Raw genomic sequence first — 15,714 nt, forward strand, 5'->3', positions numbered from 1 at the left:
AGCTGGCAACAGAGAGACATCAATCACAATTTTAATTGGCTCTGGGAATACAAGTTTGTTTGTGCCAAGCTGCTTCGATAGCTCACGACAGAAGTAATATCCTGTTACTTATTTATTTTTGTTTCTGGATTTATTTCTGATAATTAAATTATTTCATGGTGACAGCCGTTTAAAATGCCAACTCATCAGAACAAAAAAAAAATATCCTCCCAGCTTGCACTTTAATTTCCATATAAATCTTACTAAAGTCTGTAATTGCAAAGATGCACTGAACATATCCGAAATGAATGGTTTGATATTCAAATATATCACTTTAGATTGTTTAGAGGTCAGAAAATGAAACAGCTATTGAATTTGGAGTGGTTTGCCTGGGATAATTCTAATGGTTCAGCTTTGAGCTTTCAATGATGGCAGAAGGAAATGGTTCGATCCGCTCTTTGGTAGTATTACAAAATAAAAGACCCAATAAACACAGATATTCAGCTAGAAAAAAAGTTTAAAATTGATACATTCTAAAAGCACTCCAGAAATAAATGCTTAAAAGAGCAGGTGCAATGTGAGGACTCTTCAAAGCCCTAATTTTACATCTGAAAATGTATCTCTGGCTCCAGTGGGGTCAGGTTGACCCAAAATAAGAGCAATGAAATTGTGTATAGTGTGCCTCTTCCTATAAAACCTATTTAAAATGCTGCTTGCTCTACACAATGCCTGCTGTATGACTGAAAATCTTCAAGGCAAGAAACATGACAATATCACTGTATGCTGTGCACATCAATTGTTGGTTATTACTGGTATCATTAAACATGGCTTAGTGCAAAGCAATTTTTCTAACTTCAATATCTTCTATTCTGTGAAGTATTTAGCTTCAAGCAAGGGAGAACAACAGGGGATTTGTGAAATGGCTCAGCAGTCTTAATGTGCAAGAGAAATGCTGCAGACATGCAGGCATATGTCATGAAACGCAAGCAAAATGTATTCAGCTTGCAATTCTTGTTTTGATTCTGAATATTCACACAGCAGGAATAAAAATCCTCCATCATCACTTTGATAACTTGCAGTAATGAAGTTATTACTAGCATTAATAATGCAGGATCAGCCAGTCAGTGGAAAATATATTCTAACCAATTCAAGATTTCATCTAGCCTCATGCACACTTTTGTATTGCAATGCATAATGTCAAATTAAGTGATAACCAGAGGGTGCATTGAGTGTGCAAGAAGATATTCTGACTGTACAGAAATTAGTGTGGTCACTTGACATCATGGGATTCTCTACACCTAGGTAAGGTTTGTCAGTATTAACTGCAATGTTTCAGCATCAATCACAGGAACACAGTGTGCATGATAGATGGTGCCCTTGCAGTCTACAAGAGTTCCTGGAATGGCAATGTTTGCAGAAAACCACCACCAGCAACTCTGATCGTATGGTGTTCATAACACAGATCAGACCTAACATATTGTTGCAAGCAACAGACAGGCTGCGCTGGCCCAAACCACAGAACCCTTCAACAGTGGACAAGCCACACATACCTGCTTCCGCGCAAACCATGCTCCGGGAGGTATGCCATGTTTACTTCTTGTTTTGCAACTTTAACAGGTGTTGCTTTCAGTCATTTAAAATGCTTTAAAAAGCATCTCCATTGCCAGGTGTGAAAATATCCTGCCAACAACAAACGCCATCCCTTCACACAGGAGGTCTTTCCAAAGACTCAAGGGAATTATCTTCAGCTGTGCTTAGATAACCCTTAATCTAAATCCTTGCAGTGCAGGGTTGGCACAGCAGCACTAGAAAGCCCAGAGATTAGAGAGATATGGCTCAATTACATGAGCAGTTTTATATATCAACTGAAATCAAAGGGTATGATGTTGAAAGGAGAGAAAAAATAAATAAAAGAGAAACAATAACAGCTGTAAAGTACAAAAAATAGAACACACACAAACACATTGTTTTGTGCTCTTCGCTCTCTCAGTGCAATGCGATTGACTTTATCTGTTATAAATAAACTGTTAGTCATGCACTTGAATCAATTTACATTGTGAATAATCCGACTGAGGTGATTTATTCAAGTGATAGAGAATCCCAGCAGGTGTTTCCTACAGGGAACAGCAGACTCTGTTTCCATATGCCTTCCTGACTTCCTACGACCGCAGATTCACATCGACATTTAATCTACTTGTATCAGTCAATCTCGAATAAACGCATACGAGGAGGCTTTTCCTGATAAATGATACCCTGCCTCCAGCCCCACAGTGTGGGCCGCAAGGCGGGGCCGATCTGTTCTCATTGTGTGGTGGATGGCACTGAAGCAGCCGTATAATTAATCAAGCTACCTTCCTCCCACCACCGCTTCTGTGAAGAAAAGTTTTCTAAAAATAAAACCATTGAAGAACGGCAGTTTATTTGATCTCTGTAGTTGGAATCCAATCAACTCAGGACGTCAGCAATCTTTAAAAGCTTTTCATGGCTTGATTTATACTGTACCACTGTTCAAGTTAGCTTTGCATGTCTAAAATGTTTTGTTGTTTCATTTAATTTCACTTGATTTACAATATAGGACAGGAAAAACAATCTGTGTATACAGGAGAGTCTAGTCAATGGATGCAATAATGTTAATTTAGGACCAAACTTACACTTTGAGTGTGTAGGGAAAACCCTAAATGTTGGGTCTGAATTGCCTTCCTCGTTCCACGCAAGTCCCATGACGGTGTGGCTTTTGTATTCTGTAAGCCCTGGTTACTCTGTGTATAAAAAGTTAGAATAGGTGGAGCTGGAAGAGTTCAAAGGTGACACCTCAGTCCAAGCACTTTGGATTATCAAGATAAGCTCAAATCAAGGCAAAGTGAAATTTAAAGATAGAAAATAAAAAGTCATTATTGAAGTACCAGAAGTCAGAACCTCTCATTCATCAGCAGGGCTTTTTTTTCTCAGGATATATCAGTAATGACAGTCTTTGTTTGCTGTCCATTTCTTTGATTCCAAAAAGCAGAGCTGTAACTTGAAATCAGAATTAACTTCTGCATTTTCACCACTACTGCTCTGTAACTAAAATAACACGTTTTGGGTTGGACAGCAGCTGTCATGCGATCAGTATGTTTAAGGTGTGAAGATTATATTTGGAGTAAAATGTGTTATTTGCACAGCATGCAACTGCATTCAACAACAGATTCCCAGTTGCCTGAAGAGATAGATAGATAGATAGATAGATAGATAGATAGATAGATAGATAGATAGATATTGACGGAAATAAAAACTGTAAAAGCAATTTACAGTTATTTACCATGTTTAACCTTTGGTTGCATTTTGTTTAAACTTCCCGTTCATTATCATTGTCACATGATTTCCTGGAAGCTGGAATCATAGGAGAGTTATGCAATCACATGACTCACTGGAATCTGTTGTTGCTTACAGAGGCCAGTAGCTTGTCTTTACCCTCCCAAACAACTGGGTCTCACATGAGCCACATAAATACTGTGCATGACCCTCCCACCCCCTGGATTCCAACAACCAGAAAACCTCGAGGACCAAGAAAACAGTTCCCCCTGAAAAATGTATCTATCTCTTAAAATCCGTTAAAATCTGTTAAAAAGAGTGACCCCAGAGCGAGCTGTCAAACTGAAAGGAATTCCAACTGTACCTCACATAGCTGCTGTCTTCTCTCGCTTGCTTCTCAGCCGGGGAAAAAATTGTTCACCAAAGATATAAAATACTGCAGGGTGTAGCGTGCGAAAACTGAGAACTGAATACTCACCCCTCAGGTGGCTTTACATTCTCATATCACACACTTCCCCCTGCATTATTCTCTATATTATTATTACTTATTTGTTGTACAATTGTTATATCGACATGTATTATAACAAATAATATACACCAAAATATCAATAGAATTACAGCCTTATTGCACAGTTGGGCGTAAATTATTATTATTATTATTATTATTATTATTATTATTATTATTATTATTAGTGTTCAAGGTGACATTAAAGTACATTATTAGCTTTTAGCTACTGGGTTTTGGGGGTTTGTGTTCTGCAGTTCAACTGTATCATGGTGCTAGTTTTTCTGCACTAATGCTTTTAACAGTGTGTATTACTGATTATTTCTTATAACGTGAAAATAGATCTGATAAATTTTGGTGCATACATGTTCTGCTAAAAATTAGCATGAATCTTTTAGGGATTTTGAATACTAAATCCCTAAGGGACTTGCTATTGCTCCAGTCACAGTGTTGGGTATCTGGTTATAAGCATGCCTTTAGTTACAGTAAGTCCACAGACTCCTTTATACTTTCAGATAGGCAGATGCCCAGCCATATATGAAACCAGTTCTGTTGATCTTACATCCTAGTAAAAAGTCTTCACTATAGTGCCAAACATGCACTTAATTAGCTTGACGTGGGGAAAGTAAATGCTGCCCGTGTGATTATATACCATTTCAAGGGGCACTCAACTCACTGTTATTTTCTTCCAATACTCAAGCAGCAGTTCTCTCGTTTTTCATTCAGTGTTTTCACCAAAGTAATTAAGCATATTAACTGCAATCGAACAACATTACACATTATTAAACTTGAAACAATGTGGTTTAATGGCGTTCTAAAGATTGCCTGCTGTGAACAACTTTTTCTTTGCAGTCATGAATGTCAAATGCAGTTAGACTGAACTCTACAGTAATGCAGATGGAACAAAGAACTACAATATTCTGTTCTCCAAAGGTTCCCAATTTGCTGTATCACAAAAAGGTTATAGAATTTACTGACAAATGGCAATTTGTGATTTGATAAAGTACCTAATGCACCAATACGTTTTAGAGCTTGACAAGTAAGTTCTGAGTAAGGGTGACACCTGCTCATTTGGTCTGCTCCTTTAGAGTCATTACAGCATCAAATTACAGCAATTATTTTGTAAATGAAAAGCTAACCCCGGTGGAGGAGGGGTGTGTGGATTTATGTATTCTTCTTGTGCATCAACACCTGACTTCTGATATAAGGCAACTGAATTCAAAAGCAGCCCTTCATGAACTGAAAACAACTTCTTCTCATGTATCGCCTGACCTGTGTAAAACAAGTCATCTCCCAATAATTATTCCAAAGGAATGCAAGTCCGCAATAAAATCCCAGCAGAATTAGCACATTCCAGACATTCCCTGCTATGAAGGCCTCTGGGCTAGCAGTAAATCATTAAAATGCTTTTGTGTGGAAGCATTAAAGCATACTTAGCTACCGTAATAATAATAATAATAATAATAATAATAATAATAATAATAATAATAATAATAATCCAGTAAATCTTACTCATATCTCCCATACGTAAAAAGACGCACACAGTATGTATTTCAATATTTAATCGTATTTTTTTTCAGTCATGGATAAATTACATTTATCAGTTGCTCTATCCAGATCCTACAGAAGCTCATAAGCGCTACAAAAAAAAGGAACAAACGATTGCCTTATTACAAGCTAATATTGCGCTGTTTTGTACTAACGATTACGTTATTTTGCAATAAGGAGTTCTGCTAATTAACACCACTTATGTCACGATTCCCATTCGGTCTTTGTTTTGCTTTCAAATGGGTTGCATGCTTGTACAGTATTTAATGATTAACTAGGACACAGTATATATTGTACAGGTAAAACCCTCAATCTGCACCCCCACACACTTTGCCCACCGTTACAAGGAAGGGTTCCCTGCTTTTTTCTCTCTAGGGGTCCGGTCACACAAGAGGTTGTGGCCTAACCTATGTGATCACGAATGAAATGTGGGCTGAATGAAAATGTGCATTAATTTACTGCAGTAACTATACTATGTATTAGTGAAGTTTAAAAAAAAAAAAATCTAATATACATTATAGAAAACTCTGAATGTGTTGTTTTTTCAACAAAGCCAGACGTTCCAACGTACACATACTGACACCATTGCAAAGAATAAATGTAACTGTGTTTCTGCACACCATATATATATATATATATATATATATATATATATATATATATATATAGAGAGAGAGAGAGAGAGAGAGAGAGAGAGAGAGAGAGAGAGAGAGAGAGAGAGAGAGAGAGAGAGAGAGAGAGAGAGATATATATATATATATATATATATATATATATATATATATATATATATATATATAGATATAGATATAAATATATACACATGATTATATTCGCTCACTGCATGTGGGTTTCTAAAGAGTCTATATCATTAGATAATAACCCAAGTCCATGCCAATTAACTTTTGATTTACTCAGTGCTGGGTTACAGTCTCTGAGATTTCACTGCCATGTAATTGAAAATCAATCATGTAAATACAATCAGACAAGTAAAATAAAACACCTCTGTGGCTAAGAATGGCTCATATTTCATCTGACCAGTCACTAACCTAATAACCTCCCAGCCTGGCCTTGAAACGGTATTAGGTATCTGAATTATAAAATCCCTTTCACTGCTGCGCAAAGCTGTACCCAAACACATGCACAGCAGAGACAGGCTTTTAAAAAAAGAAATACAGAGAGAAAGACAACATGCAGATTAGTCTGGGTGGTGTACCAGTCACCCCCCTCCCACTCCTCACCCCTCACTCTCCAAACAAACCCCCCTTGGACCCTACCTTCTGTGTGGCAGCTGGAGGACAGGATGGTGCTCGGAGGTCTGAAGATGTAAGGCAGGTAACGGGAAAAGCATTTCATCTTTTCTTTTTTATTATTATTACAAAGCAGCAGCTTCCTACTATTCAATCCATCTGAGCTTAAAGAACCACCGGGAGCGCTCCCTACTACTACTGCATCACTTATTCAGCGCTTAATCCTCCCTGCATGGCAGGCACAGCTGGGGGACCCGAGTGATCTCTGTGGATAGAGGCTCTCGCGTTCATGGTGTCTTCCCCAGTCGCTAGCAGGAAGAGGGGCTGTGCATTCCTGGGTTTTCTCAGAGTGTTGCTTCTGGCTTCTAGCTGCTGCTGCACTAGAGCTCCAAAGTCCCAGAGCACGTACAGGCACACACATGCACACACACACACGGCACAGGATGTATCTTCACTGGCTCCTACCCATCACAGCAACAGAATTTGCTAAGTAAGCAATTGCCTGTAAACAAACTGTGATCAGGGCTGTGCAAGTGCTGTGGCTGCGGCTGCTGCTGCCGCTTCATTTACCTGACCTGCCCTTTTCGATCGAGAGAGAGAGAGAGAGAGAGAGAGAGAGAGAGAGAGAGAGAGAGAGAGAGAGAGAGAAAAGGGAATACTAAGAAAGCAATAGGGGCTGTAGTGGCTGGATGCTACTTTCATCAAAGTAAATCTCTCTTGGTTCTGCTGAGCTGGGCTGCAGTTAAAGCTGTAGTGTCTCTAATAACTGTAGAACCTGCTGTAATCCAGCTATTTAAAGCTAGCATGTTTTATTCAGGTAACAAAGGCACTGCTTTCCCTTTTCTTTTCTGAAGGTTCTCAGGCGAGTGGCTGGGAGATCAAAATGTCTCCGTTTTTTCCCTTCTTAATTTGATTTTCATATACACAAGGCACTCACAGTGAATGATCTGAGAGTGATGGATCGAATCACTGCCACTGTCTTTTTGAGACCCTTTGTGTACCAAGTTTACGAAAACGTCTTCAGTTACTGTCTGTAAAAGCCAACTACATTATTAAATCTTTACACACGCTGGGAAGCAGTTGCAAGGATCCATTGGTTAAATGTCAATTAAGCTGTGTTATCATAGGAGAGTGAGATAACTGTAAGATATAGTAGGGTAGCATGGTTAGAAAATGAATGAAATAGATACCTTTAAATGCATACCACCATGAATTAATGAAACTAATACAACACATAAAAAAAAAAAAAACATGCTGTTGTGTGCTTTCAATTGTTCACTCCTTGGTCAAGCAGGGGAACTTTTTGAAAGTGTATTTCAGTACAAAGCATTATGCAACTTTCATTCCGAACATAATGACACTATACTAAGACCAAGCTGAGGCACTAATACCAAGACTGACACAGTACACCCTGGCTTTCCTTGGAGGTTGACCACTCATACAAACTAACCCACATTCTAACATCTACCATGTCAGAGATGCCATTCAGTGAAAAAGAGAAAAGTAGCGTAGCAAAGCTGCCAGCAGGCAGAGATTGGAGAGTGGGGCATGAACCGCTTTATTGTGCTTGCCAGACTCGCTCCGTCTACTAGCGCAAGGGGCACCTTTTACTTTAATTATCATTTTTAAAACATGTCAGTGAATTCACACCTTGTATGTATAGTGTGTGCCCTGAAGACAACAGTAATGGCACTGATATTCACTTATATAACGAATGATTTAATAGGCCCTTAAATGTGAAATTTAATTCAACCTTAAAAGGGCACATAAGGACCTTTTTTATTTTATTGCGTTACATGTTCCCATGTGTTGTTACAACTGTTTACGTAAGGTGTGTACATTGTTTTAATTGCTTGTTTTTTTAAATTTTTTTTACATTTTGACCACTTTTTTAAACTTTTAAATTGCATTCCCTGCTTCAAAGTGGCGTCCCACATACCAGCTGGTGTATGGGACGCCACCTTGAGGCAGGGAATGCAATTTAAAAGTTAAAAAATATATATAATTAAAAGAATATACACTCCTTATGTAAACATGTAACACAATAAAATAAAAAGGTCCTTATGTGCCGTTAACTACATTCTTACACAGATTTACTGCGGCAAAGTGCAGGATTTTATTAATTCACTTGCAGGCCATAAACCCCCATTAATCTCCACCGTCATGGTGAAAAGCAGACAGATGCTTTGCTTTTGTAAATCTTGAACTGGAGCGTTTAGACTCGAGAGAATCAAGCCGGTTTTCAGTGGTATTATCTCAGAGGGATATTCATACACAACGGTACAGTTTCCAAGCCGGGGTTTTGAATTTTAAGACCAGTTTATGTGGGCTACAGCGCTCCTGTAATGCAAATCACATGACTGCACTTCCCTGAGCTGTCTTCATCACAGTCTGCGGAAAACACACAGTACTAAAATGTCTGGAATCCATCAAACTTGTCTGTATTTTTTTAAAATTTGTATTATTATTATTTTTTTGATATATTCATCTGCGTTGACTTTAAAGTCTGGTCAATGTTTTGAAAGACAGTACATTACTTATTTAACCTTTTCTGTACCTTTGACAAGAGGTCTCTATTTTACTACAAAATGTAGTCATAATAAACTGTTCCCGTCCGAGTCTGTATGTTATTAGTAAAACACATGAATACATTTTAACAGAACGATGTACTGTAATAGTGTAGTTGCCTTTGTGTTGAGGAATGAAAGATTGTTAGGTTGGAGTGGCCCTAAGTGGTTGACCATATCCCACAATTCCCTTAGTTTCAGTGCTTGACAATCCTCGACAAAGCATCTCCCTCATACCGCATGAGCACAGGAGCTAAAAACCCTGGCATCGCAAATCCTGAAGCGAAATCTAAGGACACACAAAGACTATACCCAGCAGCATCTAAGGAGTTAGAAGCTCACTGAAATCCAGAAACATGAATTGCCTTGCAAGTAAAACCATTTAAAACCAATACGACACTAGCTGGTTGCCAATGCAAGGGTCAGAGTGATATGGTGAGTAGTTTTAAGCGAGTCAGTGTTCTAGCTTCTGTATCCGCTGCAGTTTGTCTAGTGAAACATCTGAAAAGCCTGCATACAACTGAGTTGCTATAATCCCGACAGCAACACCTGCACAAAACGCCTTGGCCAGTGTTCTGCGTGGGTCGATCATATATGTTCCACGCTTTCCTACCATTATTATTTGAACACAAAGTATATTGCTGGAATTTATTTGTACGCCTCCAAATATAGAAATATGTGAATCTGACTCACACAATATAGTATGATACAGTTAAATGATTTACACCCACAACATCAAACTGCTCAGGCTGAGCTTATTTTAAGTGTTTATGCATGTTTGAGTATCCTTATAGCACTGTAATTAGTCTACAAATGTAATAACTGCATTGTACAATTACAGGTTTAAGCACAGTGCAGTTAATGCAACTTTTAAAAGCCAAATGTATATAAAGCCTCACTCACAAGTATACATAATAAAAAATAAACAGTTTCAGTTTACAGGAAAAAGATCAAAACACGACTTTTATACTTTAAACAATGCATTAATACAAGGAAACTGACTAACGGTGGTTATAATTAAAGTGTCGCTCAGGAGACAAATGGAGGAAATGCTGCGGACCCACAGACAAAAGGGTTTGTGTATATCCGCCTTCCTTTTCTGAGAGTGAGCCAGCTGGAAAGGACTGACAATGCACACACCCTGTGGAAGTATCGGGAAATGTTGAGGCGAAGACCGGTTTATAGCCAGCAATGCCCAACTCTGTCGGCAAGGAGCCATGTTTTTCCTCCGATAAGCAAATTGGGGTTAATTGGAGGTTCCAATATAACATAATCAAGGTCCCAGTTCAGTACATTCACTCACCACAGAAGGTAGAATTTATTTTTTACAAAATCAAGAGAACAATAAAGTGCAAACCTTTTTTTTAAATTTGTGAAGCCACATAGTAACTTGCAAGTGCCAGAATCGGTAAGCAAAGTAATAAAAAAAAACTTCAAATGTGTTTTAGTACAAGTACTTGGACTGGTATATAAATATTTATGACAACCGGTTTGCTCAGTTCATCTTTAGCATCAAAAGGACTGTTAGCTTTTCCGATCCTCCCATTCTGACAGAACCCAGTTGTCTGTGACTGAGGACTACATCACCAGGTTTTTAGCAAACAATTAAATGGGAAATTAGCTGACTGAGACATAGTAACCAAACAACATCTGAAAACCCAACATTACCAATCCCAATGGCTCAGTCAGGATCACAAATCAACAAAAGCTCTCTGATGTTTCCAATTAAAAACTTCTGAAGCACCCAGGAGAGGTAAAAAAAAAAAAAAAGAAATTCTCTTCAATGAAAAATACAACCAATAAGACCTTTATCAGCTTGTGTAGCTTTTTGACCAAAAAACAATAATACATTAACCAGCAGCAATGTATTCGATTAATTTGTAAAGCAACAGGGCAATGTACTGGCGACAAACAGGAAACATTTAGAGTGGGTATTTCATTACCTCATAGACTGAAGCAGCGAAACAGTTTTTACTTATCCAGTAATTGAAGTAGCATATTAGTAGTAGAAGATCATAAATCTGAAGTACTCAAATATGTTTTTGTTTTTTTTATTATTATTATAATGTTCCCCCTAAAAGGCTAACAGGGGTAATTCTGCTGCTGCCTACTATACTTAAGATTAAAAAAAAGAGCCATTTACATCACAGGTCTACATTAAATACCGATGGTTCACACTTCAGTGCAGAAATGTATATACACTACAACGCAAGCAAAAAGAGTGAGAACTATGAATAATACATGTCCAGAACAGGGCATGATGGTTAATTAACTAAGAGCATCAGCAAGTGACCTCTGACCTTGCTAACCTAACCTCCCTCCAGCAAGCAATTAAAGATGATTGAAATGTGTTATTCACATAACGTACTTTATTTATGACCGCCCCTCCCCCCCCAAACTAAGTGTTTGAAGATGTAAGAGGGAAAACTACAGAACACAGTTCTTTACATACAGTACAGTTTGAATGAGTTATAGCTGTTCAAAAATAAAAAATAATAACAGTAATAATAATGTGTGCATGTAAACGGGCAGTGTTGTGATACCATGGCTACTGTTTTCTTGAGTGTACGCCACCAAAATCATACTCCCAGGCAATAGCTTGTATACCAGTATGCACCTGGCTGTTTTGCATCGTTTTTAAGAGGCTTACATGCGGTGTAAGCTGATATAATTGCTTGCTTGTGAGCTATGCAGGTAATTCATTTATAATTGTATCTTGCACAAGCTTCTACGAAAATTGACCAAAATGTAGGACTTCCTTACTTAAATAAAGCAAAGAATAAGAATTGCTTTATCACAACCAGCGCTTAACGCTCTGAACAGCAAGCTGTGGAATGTGATTACTTCCTCAATACTTCTCAATTATACTGGGTTTCATAAAGGGCAACTGTGGAGACTGATATGTTTAATATGGAATGATTTATATAAGCCAATGATGGGCCACATACAAATCTTCATTGATCTTTTTAACAAAGCTTAAGAAAAGCGTGTTAATATAATTGCTTGATAGATCCCATGTTTTCATGGGACGCATTTCAGTTGATTTAACAGCAAAATGAAATTGACACGGGGGGGGTGGGGCCGTGATACAACTTGTCAAAAGGAAATCTCACTGATTGAATTATGAAATGCAAAAAGCATCAGCAAATTCACATGCACTGCTGTGCATTTCAGAAAGCAGGCCTTGTTGACCGTTTAGTTTATTTCCATTTTAATTGTAACATTGTACACAACAGCCATTTTCAATGTGTAAAAAATGCTTTTAAAACAGCACCAGGCAACTACACCTCTTATCAATCACAGAGTAAAGCACTAATTAAGTTCAACATAAAGCCTAAAATGGCTTAACCCGCTATGCAACGGGAGTCTATTAACCTATTAATCAATATTAATAAATGTAAAATCCTCAGACTGTTTTTTTGTTATTTCTGTTCAAGCTTCAGTGGCCTGGTTTCGAGACTCTGGTGCAAGCTGACATTTTAACAGGAAGTGCTTCTGAAACTTGTCACCAGTATTCTGAATTAATTCAGTTTCAGCTTTGGAGACTGCAGAGGGCAATCGGCATCTCTCCCTGTAACAGAAATAAATGAGAGCCACCTGCCATTGATTGATCACTTCAAACACTCCACCAGAACAGGTGAACAAACAGAAACTCAGTTATAAAAATAGAATGCCTTTTTAACCTTCTACACTTATGCTAAAATTGAGTGTCCTTTCTGTTGAACACACTGTTGTTCTGTATCGTTCTCTACTGCGGTTTCTGCTCAGCTAATGTTTACTAACCAATCCAAAAAAAAAGTATTCTGATTCTGGAGAAACAGAGACAACATTAGAGAATTATACAGGTATTAAATATGATATTAAATAATTTATTAGACAACACTCAGGATAACTTAGAATTGGATATGGATAATGAGGTTCTGAGAAGCAGCCACAGTTTATTTAATTTTGTATATATAAATAATATTTTTGTGTAAACATTCCTGACAAAATCCGTACTTCCTCACTGTGTGTGTTTCCTTGTGCCACCTGTCGATAGTGCACATTAGTGAAATCATTCCTCACTTCTGAATCAATCACAGTGCCATCTTGTGAAAACAGCTGAAATTCACAGTGCAAGCTCTATTTCTGTAATACTTGAATTAGTAGTGTTTTTGTTGGACTGTACTTTTGAACAGGAAAGTGTTCTATTTCCTACACAAGATCACCAACTGTCATACTTGCTTCACTCTAGCTAGTGGCATTACTTGAGGTATACTCATGTAATAATAACATAGAATTACAGTGCTGATTACAGTCGGCTATAGGAAAAGTAGCACCCGAAAGTCAATACTTTTAAGCAGCCCGCGGCTTATAAAATGTCCAGGGTTTTGAAAACTGACATCTAATTTATCAGGGGTTTTATCCTGGAGTCATCACCATAGCAAGGCTTTGCCTTCCTCCCCTATCTCGCATCGTTTGGTGTTGCCACACAGTGAATTCATATCACAGTGAGGATCCTTCTGAACAGTTTATTTTCAACACTGATGAATATTTCTCAGGGTGTACTTAAACAGGATTGTTTGTGTTAACCTGGGCATGCCACCGAGTGCACAGTATCATATTGCGAGACGTTCTTCAAGGTGTTACAGTTTTACTTCAATCGCTTCAAATTTGTTTTTAAGTCATATTTTGGCGTAACAGTAAGTAAATCAACAGTGTCATTTATAATCATAAGCAAGCCTCGCAGCCAAAGTGTTTTGCTGTCTTTCAGTTTCCAATTCAACAGTGTATTTGTTTAACGTTCCAGCATATTCAGCAGAACAAATATTTGTGTGCTTTGTCTGAACCTCAACACGGACCAGTGTTTGACTGGGTCGTCCCGTGCTAATTGTGCCTTTTACAACATAACGCTTGTGTTATACAAAACAAGATAATGGGGAAACTTCCAATATCATTTACAGCGTGTTATTTGTGTATTATTAGCCTACACCTGGTGAACATTAGGCATCCAAGCTGTTCATTAAAGAGACTCAGTTCAAACACCTGTTTTGTGCGCTCATCCACTCTACAAACAGAATACTGCGATTACAACTGCACTTCTTTTGAGTGTAAACCTTACTAACATATTAAACTCAGTCACTGTATGTGAGATGCAACTCCACTGTGAAAGTATACCATCTGAGAAGTATAGCCTGTTTGATTTCCTTAGTTTGATATCTTCACACTCCAGTGTAGTTCACGGCTGCTCATCTGCACAGCCAAAAAGAAGCATGACGGATACAGATCGGTTGCTCTCTGCAGTCTCCAATACTACTTTGATAAGAAACTGCCACCCCCAGTGGGTGGTGCTGTTATTTTAATATCTCGCCCTCCTTAGGACATCGTATCAATTAAAACAGAACCAACACTTTAGCATCACATCAGGGCACATTAATGGAAATGTAAGCGATTATTCCTTCATCTTTGCTTAAGGGTCTTTGAGGCTTTTACAAGTCATTTCACATAAAAAAAGTCTTGTATAATCCCTCTTTAATACAGAATAAGAAATGCCTGCACACACTTCAACTGGAAAAACAGTCCATCACAAATAGATGTCAAGCAAATTTATGACCCATCACGATTTAAACATCAAGGTAGTATACTGTGCCTGAAGAGATAAGTCAACTCTCTTCCCCGATTGGATCAATGAAGGTTTCCATGGAAACAGCTTGGAGTTCAAGAAATTGGCCTAACAAGTATTTATTTTATGAAATAAACAACTCGCTAACAGAAAGCCCAGCTCTCTCTCTCTCTCTCTCTCTCTCTATATATATATATATAAATCGAAAAAATCGCATTCGTGCACAGGCTACACAATCTTACTACTAGTGATGATAAAAATGCCTATGGCACAAAGATATTGGCAATTCATTTAAGCTACTTTATTTATTTATTTATTTAAATGAAACTAAAACAGAGAAATAACTTACCTTCCGTGACATGCACCTCAATGGTGCCTTTCACCTGAGCAAAGCACCACTGCGGGTCCTTCGCGTTGCCTCCGAATCCTGCGTGAAACAGGTGTAAAGTTATAATTAGCCCACCGGTTTGCACACCTTACAAACGTATTTGTTTAGGCAGGAATATGCAGGTGTCATACCGGGGATCATGTTTCCAGATGGAAGGTGTTAATTCCTCCGCTGTCCGCAATTAGTTGATTCTCCTAAATGAGTGTGGGTGCGATTTCTGCATGGATACCTGCTTGTTTTGCAAATACTGTAGAGATGCTCTGACACTGCCAGATTAATCGCAATTCAAAATGGCGCAAAGGGAGCTGTCAGTCCACCTTTCCACCGCTGACTGAAGATGATACAGAAATAACAGCACAGGAGACAAGCGCAGCCTGCTTTGGTAAGTGCTCGTGTCAGATAAGAGACTCACGCAGGAGATCTAATCAGGCTGCAGAGTCGATGAAGTTGTGGTTTAGGAGTGATAGCATCTGGTAGTATAGCGTGGGATTGCGTCCATATACCTGCCTTGACCATTAAAGCTGTTATAGGTCCTGAATTATTGAGCTCGATGTTTGCAATATCACAGCGACACAGTGCATATA

General features: G+C 38.2%; 1 protein-coding gene across 3 annotated transcripts in view; it reads right to left on the bottom strand.

Moving 5' to 3' along the window:
• LOC121297401 (serine/threonine-protein phosphatase 2A 55 kDa regulatory subunit B beta isoform-like) overlaps nt 1–15,450 on the bottom strand; it is an 86,957-nt gene extending 71,507 nt beyond the window's left edge. The window contains exons 1-2 of one of the 3 annotated variants that reach the window (XM_041223716.1): nt 15,262–15,450; nt 15,092–15,169 (exon numbers count right to left, since the gene is read on the bottom strand). In XM_041223716.1, the coding sequence (XP_041079650.1) occupies nt 15,092–15,169; nt 15,262–15,271 (88 nt within the window). In that variant the 5' untranslated portion in view covers nt 15,272–15,450. Of the gene's footprint in view, nt 1–6,600; nt 7,129–15,091; nt 15,170–15,261 lie in introns of those variants that run through there. The other 2 variants (XM_041223715.1, XM_041223717.1) reach the window with 2 other exon arrangements.
• Between the last annotated feature and the right edge of the window lie 264 nt (nt 15,451–15,714).

The sequence above is a fragment of the Polyodon spathula genome, chromosome 22 (genome assembly GCF_017654505.1).
Source record: "Polyodon spathula isolate WHYD16114869_AA chromosome 22, ASM1765450v1, whole genome shotgun sequence".
Classification (NCBI taxonomy): Eukaryota; Metazoa; Chordata; class Actinopteri; order Acipenseriformes; family Polyodontidae; genus Polyodon; species Polyodon spathula.